Source organism: Phalacrocorax aristotelis, chromosome 2 (genome assembly GCF_949628215.1).
Source record: "Phalacrocorax aristotelis chromosome 2, bGulAri2.1, whole genome shotgun sequence".
Taxonomy (NCBI): domain Eukaryota; kingdom Metazoa; phylum Chordata; class Aves; order Suliformes; family Phalacrocoracidae; genus Phalacrocorax; species Phalacrocorax aristotelis.
This window is the reverse complement of record NC_134277.1, coordinates 91,728,784-91,742,696: the sequence shown is the minus strand read 5'-3', so window position 1 is coordinate 91,742,696 and position 13,913 is coordinate 91,728,784. Positions and strand designations below refer to the sequence as shown.

Sequence of the window (13,913 nt, the reverse complement as noted above, 5' to 3'; positions counted from 1 at the left end):
AGGCCTTTTTCCTTGACCCTTTTCTAAAGCTAAAACCATACGGTCACTTGGCACTAAATAGCAATCCTTCCGCCACTCCGGGGGATCTCACAATGCAAAGAACAAACCAACGTACGGTACTTCATCCCCTTTCCCCACGTGCCAGCAAAACAACATTAGTTGCAATACAGTATTATACTGCAGAGTTCCATTCTTAGGCCATTTCTCTTGATCTTCCAAAACATACACCTGCCACCAATGACTACAACATTCAATTAACTGTTTCCTTGTAAGAGAGCCAATCCCCACAACCCCATCCCTCTGGTGTTTCAATAAACATCCCAAAGGTGTTTTTTTAAAAATTCCTCCGAGGACTGCCCAGATCCCATATTATAACAGAGTAGCACCCTTGATTGATCGATCAACACACAACACAAAACACACACGCTCACCCCCCCGTATGGCTGATACCACGTGCAAACAACCCCTTACGGCTGGCACTTCATGCAAACAAGCCTTCCCTTACCCTTACGGCTGGCACTCCGGGCGTCCCTGTAACTGCGTGCAAACAAGCCTTCCCTTACCCGTGTTCTCCTTTTGTATCCCTTTAGAGCCCAGTCCGGCGGGAGATTACTCTCCCGACTTATGGGTGTGTCCTCAGTAATACCTTAAGAAATCCCAGGGGTATTGCCCTGAACCCACGGAACCAGGGGATCGGAGGATCTCCCCGAAAAACCTTCGGTGGCACCGGAGTCCTCTCGATCCTGTGGATCCGTCGAGCTTTGGACAAAGTGTCCCACCTGGGTCGCCAAATTGTCACCAAAAACCCAGAATAAAACTCCTTAACACTGGGCATTGAAGAGCAGGCATGCTTTATTCGGCGCCGGGTGCCTGGGGGATCTTTCCGCCTCGCATGCGCGCCTACCGTAATTCCTTTTTGACGTTTATATGTGACAGTTAACCACCACGCCTACCTAATCCATAATCATTGGCCTGACCGAGCAACCTCTGCTTCCCGTGGCCTGTATTTTCTTCGCTTAAGTTGAAAGCTACGGTGTGATTTTAACTCACTGCAGACGCTCAAGAGGAGTCGGGGGGTGCTCCTTTCGTCCCGCAATGGAGTCGGCGGCCGCAACGTCCCCCTGCCGCAATTGCCTTTCCCCCAGTTACTGGGGCTCTCGCTGCTGTTGTTGCTTCATGGTCGTGGCACCCCTCGATCTTCCTTGCGGGAGGGTGTTTCTTTCTGTTACCGGTCCTTGAGGTTTCTCAGCTCGTGAACCTTGAACTCCTCTCACAGCTTGGCTCATGGAGTCGTTTGTATTTCTCAGGATGTGCGTTTGGGTAAATAACGGCTCAAGCTGCAAGTTTAACCCTTCAGTCAGTTACACCAGACGGACACGACGCACAGGGCCAAGGCGGGGGCCATCGAGTGGGGGGACGGGACGACGCGAGGGGCCCGGGGACGGACGGACGGGCGGGCACGAGGACACGGACGCTGCGGCTCCGCTGGGGGGGGGTGGGGGGGGGTGGGGTGGGGGGGCGGGGCCCGGGGAACTCGGCAGGACGCGGCGTTGCCCGCGAGCGGCGGGCGGGGCGGGGCGGAACGAGGCCGTCCCGCCTCCAAAGGCACGGATCCCGCGCCTATTGGAGGGCAGGCGCCTGAGGCGCAGCCAATAGGGAGCAGGAAGGCTCGCCTGCCCCGGTAAGCCTGAGCGGGTGACGGTGGCTCAGCGAGCCCTCCCGCCTCCCGCTCGGCCCGCCCTTTCGAGTTGCGATTGGTTGCGTCTCCTAGAGCCCTGTTATCCGATTGGTGGGCGGGAGCGGGCGGTGCCTGCGGCAGAACGGGCGCGGGATCCGAGGCGGCTGCTGGATCCGAGGCGGCTGCGGCCGGTGGGTGCGGTGGGCGCGGTGGGCGGTCGCCGGTCGCCGGCGAGGGGCGCGCGCTGGGCGGAGGCGGTTGGCGACCGTCGCGCGCCTCTGGCCCCCCGCTGCGCCTCCGCGGCTGGTCCCGCACGGGCGGCCCGGCCCGGCCCGGCCCGGCCTGTCCTGTCCCGGCCCGGCCTCTTCCGCGGGCGAGGGCCGCGGGGGAAGCCTCGGGACTCTGGTCGCGGCTTCCCCGCCCCGGCGCGGCGGGGTGGGGCGGCCTGCTGGAGGCCGTGCCGGTGAGGGCTCCGGGGCTGCGGGGCCCAGCGCCGGCGGAGCCGCGCCGGCGTGTGCGGGCTCAGCAGCCGCCGGGGTCCGCGCCTCGCCTCGCCTGGGCGGCCGGCGTGCTGCCCGCCGCGCTGCCGTGCCCGCGGCCAGCGGGCTTTCCCGGGCTCGGGTGGGTCCGGGCGCGATGGCACCCGCGGGTGGGTCGGGGCGTCACGTACCGCCCCCCCGGCTGGGGCCGGGCGCCGCGCGCGGGAGTTCGTCGCCGGCCGCGCTGTGATCAGTCCCCGGGGTGGGGGGCGCGTGTGGGGGTGCGGTGCCCACGGGCGCGCCCCGAACGGGCTGGGCTGATGGGGGAGGGCTGGCCGTCCGAGCGCGCCTTTGGCCGGCTCTTGCCGGGAAGCAGCGCAGCGATGAGGGCACCTGACGGGGCCCCGGCTGGGGAGAGAACGTGCGTTAGAAGGTGCTTAAGGAGAAAAAAATCGAACTGGCCTTTTACACTGGCTGCCGCTTGTTAGGACCTTCCCTCAGGGCCGTGAGGATGGTCACTAAATCCTTAGGCGGCGGTGGCGATCTTGAGATTTTATGTTCTGAGTGACGTAAATCTGTGGCTATTCCATGGGAGCAAATGCCTGCTGCTAAGCTTCTTCTGAACTTAGCTTTTGTGTTTCAGGTGATGTCTTCGATTCAACAGTTACGGAAAGGTTGTGCACACGGGGACAGTTATTTCGTGCGTTGTTTAGTCGCTGCCCAGAGAAAAGAAACAGAAGGCTGCAGCCCCCCAGCTCCCGCCCAGCCGCGGGTGGGTTGTGGTGGGCGTGGCTTGTGGTGGGCATCCCGTAGGTGCAAGTTAGGCTCCTCACGGTGCAAAAGTTGGCCGTGATTTTTCAGAAGAAATCTTAATTTTGTATTGGTTTTTTAAATGGGCTTCCCCTGTAAAGGCCCTGGATTTGTGGGTAAAAGATGTTTTGACTTTTTTTCTAAACAGCTCTACAAAGTTGGGCCAAAGTCCAAGAAAATGCAAACTGAAATGATTTATCTCCCTATTGTTTCTATGTGCGTAACCCCTGCTGCCATAATGGGATTGCGCTGATGCAAGACTTCTTGGAAGGAACTAGAGAGGGACCGCCTTGCCCTGCCCCATCTTCCTTCAGCTCTGTCTTGTGTGTTACACCTACATATATACACACAGTCTATGTGTAATATATGTACGCATACATTAACTGGCTTGCGCCTGCATCTCTTCTGAAATTGTGAATTCTTGACATAACCAGCAATGTCTCTGTGTGTGATACGTTGCAGAGAAAGACTTCTTTGAAACTGGAATAGAACGGAATATTTCAGTTGGAAGGGATCTACACTGTCATCTAGTCCAACTGAAAATACATCGTAAACGTGAGTGTATCTTTTCAAGTCTGGCACAATGCTCCTTCCTAGCCAAATGCCATCTTTCCTACTTCTTAAACTAAAAAATCCCTGAAGGAATTTAAATTCTGCTTTCTAAGCCTGAGAAACAGGCATGGCTTTAAACACAGGAGAGCTTTGTTTCTCTGAAATATAAAATGGGGAGATTTTAGTACATTCTGAATGGAATAAATAGTCTTGAACGCTTGCTATGACTCTAAATATTTCCTTAATCTGAAAGCTTGCTACCTTCAGGCTTATTCATTCCACTCTTAGCTCCCCTTGCAGGCATTGGATGTAGTTTTATTTATTAGCTTCCTTGTTTCATTTTTGTTACCATCACTGTAATGAATGTCCTCATTCTGACAGTGACGTATAGCCTGTCCGCCCCTGCGCTGTGCCATGTTCTGTCAAGTAAGAGCGAAAGCGCTGGTGACTTCGTTTAGCGAGGCCAGTTTTTGTTTGGCCGTCTGGTGCCATTCTCTACAGTCTACCTACCTCCCCAGGAGACCCCTGGTCAGAAGCAAACTCTCTTTTTCCTTACTTTATTTTTTTTCCTCTCCTCCTTTTCTTTCTTTGAACAAGGAAGAAAAGAGAACTGCGGTCAAAATGGCTTTACACCACAAAGCTGGTTGTTTTTTGGAAACGGTAAAGTGTCCAGACTGGTGGAGTAGCTTGCAAGAGCCACTGTGCTATTTCTCCCAGTTAAAATAATGTCTGTTTTTGCCTGGGTGCGTATTTAGAAATGGGGGGAAGCAGCCAAAGGAAATAGCTGTGAAATGTGTTTCGTAACAGCAGGTGCTTTCCATGTGTTTCAGAGTCAGTGATGGAGACCCCCGGCCGCAGTGCGCTGCACCTGAGTGACTGGCAGAAGAGCTACTTTGCTGTTACCTCTGGCGCCTGCACGCCCGGGCAGAAGGCAGATGAATACCGTGCCCAAATCCTGCGCGTACAGTACGCGTGGGCAAACTCCGAGATCTCTCAAGCCTGTGCCACCAACCTGTTTAGAAAGTATGCAGAGAAATACTCTGCAATTATTGACTCTGACAACATAGAGACTGGCTTGAATAACTACGCTGAAAACATTTTGACTTTGGCAAAGTGCCAGCAAAACGACAGTGACAAGTGGCAATCTGCCCTGACAACAGATAATGTATTTGGGTTAAAGCGTGTGCAAGAGCGGATGCAGGCTGGCAAAAATTTCCGAAGCTCTGGGGTGGCACCGGCAGATGCCTGTGCCCCAGCTGATAAAGGGCTTGGTGCCTCCGCCGCTCCAGGTCTTCCTCAGCTCGGCGTCCCCAGTGGCGCCGGAGAGACTGAACTCTGTGCTGGCCCAGCAAAACGCGCAGGTCGGGGACCCGATCTCCTTGGGCAGCCCTCACCGGCAGAGTCTCCTCAAAGCGGCATGCCTGCTGCGACCGAAACTTCGGCTGCCCGTCCTGCCGCCTCAGCCTCCTTCAAGGAACAGCTTCCTACAGGTTTCCAGGCAACTCCGCTGTTTGGAAGTAAAGAAGCGGCACGAGGCGGTTCTCTGAAACCGTCGAGCAGCTGTCGTGATGGACGACATCTGTCTCTTCCTGGTCAGTCAGCTACACCTGCCTGGTCCGCAAGTTCTGGAAAAAGAAGAGCGTTTTATGGCCTGGCTGATGAAGGCAGCGCGGTGGCTCCCAGCCTTGCCCCGTGCCAGGCTTCTGTTGGTACCGAAACCAGCAGTCTTTCAGGGAGCAGAAACAGAGATGAGGAGAGCAGCGTTCCTGGTTTTAGAACTGCAAAAGAACAGCTGTGGGTGGATCAGCAGAAGAAATCTCAGCACCTGCCCCAGCGTGCCCCAGTCGCCTCGTACGGAGGCGTAAAGAAGTCCCTGGGCGCAGGCAGATCTCGGGGTCCGTTTGGCAAGTTTGTTCCTCCGGTTCCAAAACAGGACGGGAATGAGAACGGAGAAGCGCAGTGTAAACCCCATGCGAGAGGGCCGGTGGATCCGCCGCCGCTTGTAGATGAGCGGCTGAAAAACATAGAGCCAAAAATGGTTGAACTCATCATGCATGAGATCATGGACCACGGGCCTCCTGTCAGCTGGGACGACATTGCCGGGGTTGAGTTTGCTAAAGCTACCATCAAAGAAATAGTGGTCTGGCCCATGCTGAGGCCAGACATCTTCACCGGGTTACGTGGTCCTCCGAAAGGAATTCTTCTCTTTGGCCCCCCTGGGACTGGCAAGACTCTTATAGGCAAGTGCATCGCGTGCCAGTCGGGAGCGACTTTTTTTAGCATCAGTGCCTCCTCTCTGACTTCCAAGTGGGTAGGCGAGGGGGAAAAGATGGTCCGTGCGCTGTTCGCTGTGGCACGATGTCAGCAGCCAGCAGTGATTTTCATCGATGAAATCGACTCGCTGCTGTCCCAGCGTGGAGATGGGGAGCACGAGTCGTCGAGACGGATAAAAACGGAATTTCTGGTCCAGTTAGATGGGGCAGCAACCTCCTCTGAAGATCATATTCTAGTGGTCGGAGCAACGAATCGGCCCCAGGAGATCGACGAAGCTGCCCGGAGGAGACTAGTGAAGAGACTGTACATCCCTCTTCCAGAAGCCTCGGCCAGGAAGCAGATTGTTACCCGCCTAATGTCAAAGGAGCACTGCTCTCTAAGTGAAGGGGAGCTGGACGTCATAGTTAAGAAATCGAATGGATTTTCTGGGGCAGACATGGCACAGCTCTGCCGAGAAGCCTCTCTGGGCCCTATCCGCAGCCTCCAGGCGACAGACATTGCAACCATCGCACCAGAGCAAGTGCGGCCTATTGCTTTTCTGGACTTTGAGAGTGCCTTCAGAACGGTGCGGCCCAGCGTCTCCTCGAAGGACCTGGAGCTGTACGAAACCTGGAACCAGACGTTTGGCTGCGGTGGGTCGTCGCACCCTACCTGTTTCTCGGGAATGTCTCCTTAGCGCCGCCACGTACTGCAGCTGGGATAATCTGGGGTGTCTGCACTTCTCTTTCTTTGTTTTTGTCTTTGAAACACATCTTCCTGTGTTATGCAGGCAGATGTCCAGGCCCTGCCCTGAGGTTTAGCTCACTGAAAAGACGGTGAGAAACCGCTGGTCATGCTATGAGAAACTGCTGAACACAAGTAGTGGAGCGAGAAGCTGACAGAAATGACCGATGGCTGCAGTGAAAGTGGGCAGACTTTGCTGACGTTTAAGGGGAAGATGGTCAAACCTCACGTACAGCTGAAGGGAGTATTGGGGGCACCTTGCGAGGCCCCCGTGGTGTGTCAGTAATGCCGTGCTAGGCTGAGGGGAGCCGGGTAACGTCAGCAGAAACGCCAGTTTTGGGTAGGGATGTGGCAAAACTGGGGCTGATGGGGAAAAGCAGTTGGGGGCGTGTCGTTTGGGAAGAGACAGGCGCAGAGGAAGGAAGGAGTCAAGGCGGGTGTGAGAAGATTAGGAGGGTGGGTAAAAGGGGAGGGTCTCATGGAAGCAGCGCTCTTGTCTGCCAGTCCTGTGCCACACCACTGCAGTCTACCCCAGCTTCTCATTAAACCCTTCCTCTGATCATTTTCTGCTTGGCCTTGCTTTCTGTGCTGTGTGTGTGGATGTGTGTTATGGGGAGCCAGCCGTGGGCAGGCCAACGCGTTTAGAGCCAGGTGCCGTGGTGATCCCGCTGTGCGGGCAAACCTCACCAGCACCGCTCGCTAGCAAGCTTCAAGCTGGACAAGCTGGCAAGTAGGAGGAAAAGCAGCACCTGGAAAGAGGCAAGCTATGAGCCAGGGGCAGGGTAAGGGGGCTCAGGGTCTGGGTATGGCTTTTAGATGAACTTAAACCCCGTGGTAATGTTTGAAGGCTTCAGGAGCGGGGTGGTCTTGTGAAGCTGGAGAGTGCAGGGGCCTGCGTGTCTCGCCAGTGAGCCGCAGTCCTGTTTGCGGGAGGTGAGGGACAAGATGGGGCTGTGTCGTTCTATTTATGTGCGTGCGTTTGCTGGGTAGGTGCGTGCTGCCGAAAGCGCTGCTTGCTCTCTGTTCTCATCTGTGTGTGTGTGCGTGTGCGCCCGCCTGTTTGTGTGCATCTGCCGTTTTGGACTAGGGACGCAGCCTCGCTCCTGCCTGGACCCGCAATGAAAACCAGCGGCAGGGGCACCCGGCAATGGAGTCATAGAATCATTAAGGTTGGAAAAGACTTCTAAGATCATCAAGTCCAACTGCCAACCCAACACCCCCAGGCCTCCTAAACCAAGTCCTGAAGTGCCACGTCTACACATTTTTTGAACACCTCCAGGGATGGTGATTCCACCACCTCTCTGGGCAGCCTGTTCCAATGCCTGACCACCCTTTCAGTAAAGATGTTTCTCCTAATCTCCAGTCTAAACCTCCCTGATGCAACTTGAGGCCATTTTGTCTCATCCTGTCCCTTTTTGCTTGGGAGAAAAGACCAACACCCACCTCACTACAAACTCTCCTTAGCCCTGAGGCTGCAGTGAAGTTTGAGTTCAGAATACTTTGGAAGACTTGGCATTTCACAGAGCTCTTCCTGATTTCAACAAAAAGTGTCAGTCCTATTCTTCGCTTGTGTCTTCAGTAAAGTGTGGTATGTGTTAGAAACTTTTTCAGAGAAATAAAAATTCAGGTATGCAAATTTATCTTAATTTTTGAAAGAGTAAAAGTAGAATAATTTGATTATTTTTGTAAGAATAAATGTGGAATGTGGTCCAAACTGATTGACCTTTGTGTCACTGGGGTAAAGATTACGTGATTAAATCTGCTCTTACAAGTTTAGTGTCAGAGAGCTACAGACATGTACAACGTGAGGTTTTTGCTCCCCAAGCATCTCTCCAACCGTAATGAAAACATACTGTTGAAAATCTTCCCTCAGGCAAGTGACTAAAACCCCCAGAGACTTTTAATTGTTTAGTGAAACCTAAGGGTTGCTCAAGGGTAATAGAACCCTTAGGTATGATAAACTAGCTGCCTTATTTCTGCTGGGAATTGTTCTGGTACACCCTGTGAGCATACTGTGCTCATCCACGTGCCTGAATAGTCCTGTTGAAATGGGAATGTCTCTGCTGACAGGACCAGGGAGAACACACGAGGCAACAGAGAATACAATGCGTCCTGAAATGCCGAGGACTGGGATTTCGGCAATGCTGGGCCGATATGTTTGTCCTCTGCAAAGTGGAACTTGTGAACAAGGTAAAAGGTAGAACCGCGGCCCCAGGCAGGAGTATTCTTCCTGCTACTTTTTATGTTACTCATTACTTGGCACTCTCTCGAGTTACGTGAGCGTGCTTTTGTTTTAGAAAACACATAGAAATAGTGCAAGGGAACGTTAGGTGAAGTTTATTCTTTCCCTTTTCAGTACGGATGCAGGTAATGTGACTGCCTCTTCCGCCGTCTGGCACGGTTCAGGCTTTGCTGCAGGACTTGCAAGTCAGCAGGACTTCCAGTATCAGCCCAGCGCGTATTTCATCACCCGCCGTAGCAGTGCCACCTAACAAGAGACTAGGTCGCTGGTAACGTAATTTCAGAAAATGGGGAAAATTGCACAGAAGCAGGGCATGATTGTATTTTAAGGGAAATGGTGCAGATAAATCCACTTTAATGGATCTGTTTAGTGTTGGCGGAAACTGATGTGCTTCTTTTTGGCTGGCTGAACTTCGTAAGACGACATGCAGGACTCTCCTCTGGTTTTGTGGTTTGGTAACACTTGATGCGCAATCTCTTAGTTTCTCTTAAATAAAGGCAAATAATTGCAGTCCTGGGTGGGCGAGGTCTTTATTAATAATCAAGGCAATCTAGACTCTTCATTTTCTCAGTGCGCCTTGGAATTGAGTTAGCAAAATTGTCTCAGAGCAGCATGAAATTCCCAGGTGAATTCTCATTTATGGAAAACCGTGCCAACACCAGGAAGTAAAAAGCTGACGAAGGAGCAATGGTCATCATCTGCTAATGGCAAGTGGGTGGTGAAAACCAGGCTGGCCTCCAAGAGCATCGGTCAAGGTGCCGAGTTGAAATAAGGCAATTTTTGGTTTTCTAATAGAAATTGTGGAACTACTCCCACGGCAACAAGTCATTGGGAAAAAACCCACCAAACAAACAAACAAAACCCCACTTTTCCTATCAAAATTGCAGTTGCGATGGCGGTGAGAAATTGGTCTTGGTGAGCGCTTACATTTACTAAGAGGCGGAAGACACTTTGAACTGTAGGCATAGAAACAGTGCTTGCACTTGCCTCCAAACTCATGAGTGGGCAATCCTTGGGAATTTAAATGAAAGCTGGGGCTGGGGAGAGTTTTGAAAGGAGGCTCCTGAGTAGTTTTCTTCCCTGAAGAGACAGTCTGTCAGGTTAACCTTGGCTAACAGCCAGCTGCCCCCAGCCCCTCTCTCTCTCCTGCTCCTGAGTGCGACGGGTGGAGAAAATGGGATGGGAGAGCTTGGGGGTCGTGACAAAGACGGGGAGATCACTCACCGGTTACCCCAGCCTCTTCCCACAGAGGCCACCCCTGCGGCACCCTCCCCGACTCCGCCAAAACCTTCACACCCAGCACAGATGCCTCCGGCAGAACAGCTCACACAACTGCAGCGCTTAGTGGAGAGGCATAAAATTTCCCAAGACTACATTTCTTAGCCTTACTTTTTAATATTTTATTACCATTCTTTGTCTTACCTGCAGAAAAGCAGCCACGTACGGTGCTGTAGCTATAACGGTTGCAGCATTAAGAGATCTCTAGTACTTGGTTTTGTCCCAGCAGGTCAGAAACTGTGTGTCATCTTGGCCCAGACACGCGAAGCCAAAACTGCGTTGTCACAGAGTTACGGGTCTGGAAAGGACTCCCAGGAATCCTCAAAGTCTCACTTTGTGTAGGGCGAACTAATTTTTGCAATTCCTGGTCCATGTTTTGCCTAGTTTGTTCTTTAAAACATCCAGTACTTACAAAAAGCTTGGTCTCTTTTTGGACTTGGACTGTTTTTACTATTGGATATTGCTACCCGTACCAGTGATGACGTGCTCGCGCTCCTGTATGCAGCCTATGCTGCTGTGCAATCGCAGTCTGGTAAATACTCCGTGTTAGCCAGTAGTAAAATGGCTTTCTAGCCTGGGGTCTTCTTTGGCAAGATTGAAGACGGGCAAAATTCTTCCCCGATGCCTCATGGCCGTTGCCATAATGCAAAGGTTTTGTGCCTTATCCTGTCCTTAACGCGCACCAACATGGGGAAGGGTTAATCATCCCCTTGGTGGCAGGGACTTCAGACAGTTGAGATCTGTTGTCACTTGGCATCACAATGCTACCTAGACTAAAGGCACATCACTCTTCCACTCTTTTTAGTAACGTCCTGTTGGTTAGACTCCTGATCGCTTCCGTGGGTTCACGTCTCTCCTGCGTTGTGGTACCCCAAATAGGTCAGTGCTCACCAGTGGTAAGGGCTGAAACTGGAGCAGAGGAGAAGGACTGAACGTGGGTGCCAGGTCGGAAGACAAGAGCACGTTTCATTGGCACATGACACTGGTTTTTTCTTTTCAGTTTGTAGTCACTTTCAGCAAAGCTGGTGTGAAGTCGCTGTGTTTTCCTGTCTTTCCCCGCTGGGTTTCAACAGCAAAGCTATGGAGCGGAGCCTCCTTCTTCCATCACTGACGCTGCTGCAGGAAAGACCCATGGGAAATCTTCTTCGATATGGCCTTGCTGTTTGCCTGTGACAGCACTTTGGATGTGGGTTTGCAACCGTGAAGCTAAAAGATGTGTCTGCTAATGCATCGCTTTGAAAGACCATCTAGAATGGTTGTGTAGTTGCAGTCAGGAAAAAAATAACACTCCTTCCTTCCTTCCTTTTTTTTTTTTTTTAGAAGTAGAGCACAAAATTCCAGGCCGTGGCTTGTGAAAATTCATACCCAATTCTTACAGGTTATGAGTTCTGTACTGTGAGCTAAAATGTAATGAGAGATGGAGTTGCCTAGGCGTCTGCTTTTAAACACAGAATAGCTGCTATGATTATTTTTACTGTCTTTTGACAAGTTTTTACCTACACCCAGAGGAAAGGACGTCTCTGCCAGTTGGGGCCAATCCCTCCACCTAAACCTGTTGCTCAGGGTCATTTTAATTAACAGGCGTCACCAGTTAGAAAGGTTACTCAATGGTGATTAAGCCCTACAAGTGTGTTTTCTCCTTTCCCAGAGAAATCATTTCACTTTGTGCCAGTTACAGCCAGCGACTGCTTAACCTTGCAGCTCGGCTGAACCATGGAAATTCCTTACCGGAGTTGTCACAAAGCAGCTTGTGCTCGTCATATACTTAATTCAATATTCTGGAGAAGGAGGACTTTGGCCCTCATTATTATTTTTGCCTATGGATTTTTTTTTTCCAAATATGAAAAGAAAAGAAACAGAAAGAGGTGTGAGGTATTGACATAGGGCGCTCGAATGCTCTTGATATATTGTATTTCGTGCGTGCCAACTGTTTGCGTTACAGAATGGATGTAGATGTGCTATAGTGAAGAACATAAGCCATGTAAGTAGACTTATAGAGACTCACGATTTTTCTTAAATTCTAGATTTTTTTTTCCAGAGAGGGTGTGACCTCTGGAAGCTGGTCTCTGCAAGCTATTCTGGTGCCAGCTACCCCTAGAAAAAAGGGAGGAAATTCAAAAAGAATCAACAGAGAAAATTGAAACATGTTGTGGGGAAACCAATTACATGTAAAGAAGCAAATAAACATGGATACTTGGAAGTTATTTCGGCATTGGTGATAAATTTTTCAATAGCTGTTGGTGGCTTAATGCTAGATAAAAGCATACATTTAGAAGGGAAGGCATAAAATTAGAGAAAAGAAAAACTGCTTTCAGCAAGGTGACAGAAACTCTGGGCTGGTATAGCTACCACTGGAGAGAAGGGAGAGGTAAAAGATACGCTTGCGGTGACGAAGGAAGAGGTAAGAGGTAATTTGTTCCAGGTTCTGTGATTAGTGCGTCCTTTTCTGAACATCTCTTATGTTTTTTTTCAATGATTTCAATGGTAAATTTAAAAGGTTCTGCCCTGCTTAATGTGGTGCCTTACTGTCCTGTGACAGTGAGCCTTACAGCTGACTGAAAAAAAATGATAATTAAAAGCATTGTGAGATCAGAAGTCGTTCCAAACCCAGAAATTTTGCGCCAAACGCACGCAAGAGAATACGGGCTGAACTTTTCAGAAGATGCTGCTCTCATCTGCTAGAAATGTGTACTAACTCTCTGTCTGTAAATGCCTGGGAAGGGACAACCGTGAGCGTGCTGGAGACTGCTCCACGGTAGTTTCTTCATGAAAACAATTTCTCCCATGCTTTTGAAAAGAGTTTTGTTAGTACGACTCCCCAGATAGTTACAACAGTACAACGCCCTCCCCTGGTGACCCCAGAGCAGAGGTAATTCACACCAGGGAAGGCTACCTTTTACCTGAACGACAAAATCCCTATGAAAATGTGTATCTTTTGGGAGTCGTACCGCCCTTGCAGCAGTGGAAAAGGAGGATGGCCTTGTTTATAGCGCTGTAGAGGGCCATAGCCGTTGCCTGTAGGTGAGTGCTTATACCCTGGGCACATCTGCCTGCAGATGCAGGTGGCAATGGTACTGCTGCCTCTCATCATCCGCAGGCTGGGGATGCCTTTCCCACAGCACTGCCAGCACGAAAAATTGTGCGATGAGATACGTGAGCCAGATGAGCTCAAAGGCGTTTGCTAGACATGCATTTAGGAGAGACGTAGCAGGACTACGAGATGCCTTGCTCGGTCTATCCTATATAAGGTTGAGAAAGGTATGGAGAAAAACTTACCCACAACAACTGCACTCCATTTCTAGCAACAGCCACCGTTTCAAGGGAAAGGAACGCCTCTCTAGTGTTGACGTGATCTTTCTTACAGCCTGCCACAAGATGGAGATCTCTTCCCAAAGAAGCCCACCCCATTTCTTAAGGAAAGCCCGAGGGTAGTCACAGTTAGGGCTCCTTGTTTTGACACTTAAAGCCACCCAGTGTTAATGACTCCTTACTGGCATTCTATCAAGGATTACTCTTGATTCGTTGGGTGGACTTTGATTTGTAAGAAGAGGGGGTTTTTTGAGGGAGCTGTGCAAACCAGCCTGACATCTCTCGAACTCCCTATTTAACAAAGAGACGATCTCGAAAGATTAGTTTTACCTTGTGTCTCGGGCTGTAACATTCCACTGGGGTTGGGAAAAGAGGTGAAACTCCTGGTACAGTGCGTTTGTGTTGCAACTGCTCCTCGTTCTTAGGCATTTTAATAGCAGAGGAGACGAGCAGGTATGAGCAGTCTCCCAGGCTGAAGGTCCTGAAAACGCATTGAAATGTAGATACGTAACAGGTAGGTAACAGGAGCCGAGCCCAGTTAATTCAACCGTCTCAATTAATTTGAGTT

The 13,913-nt window shown here is 51.0% G+C and overlaps 1 protein-coding gene across 4 annotated transcripts; it reads left to right on the top strand.

The window, feature by feature from the left end:
• Positions 1 to 1,794: 1,794 nt before the first annotated feature.
• Positions 1,795 to 9,387, top strand: FIGNL1 (fidgetin like 1). Of its 4 annotated transcripts, none has more exons than XM_075084341.1 (3): positions 1,795 to 1,869; positions 3,227 to 3,522; positions 4,350 to 9,387. In XM_075084341.1, the coding sequence occupies exon 3, from the start codon at positions 4,358 to 4,360 to the stop codon at positions 6,467 to 6,469; it is 2,112 nt and encodes a 703-aa protein (XP_074940442.1). In that variant the 5' UTR covers positions 1,795 to 1,869; positions 3,227 to 3,522; positions 4,350 to 4,357; the 3' UTR covers positions 6,470 to 9,387. The 4 variants fall into 4 exon arrangements, 3 of the variants coding, with proteins under 3 accessions (XP_074940442.1, XP_074940443.1, XP_074940444.1); XM_075084343.1 differs by having other exon boundaries at positions 1,818 to 1,869; positions 3,430 to 3,522; XR_012659101.1 differs by lacking the exon at positions 1,795 to 1,869 and having other exon boundaries at positions 1,907 to 3,522; positions 4,350 to 8,706; positions 8,873 to 9,385.
• Positions 9,388 to 13,913: the final 4,526 nt, after the last annotated feature.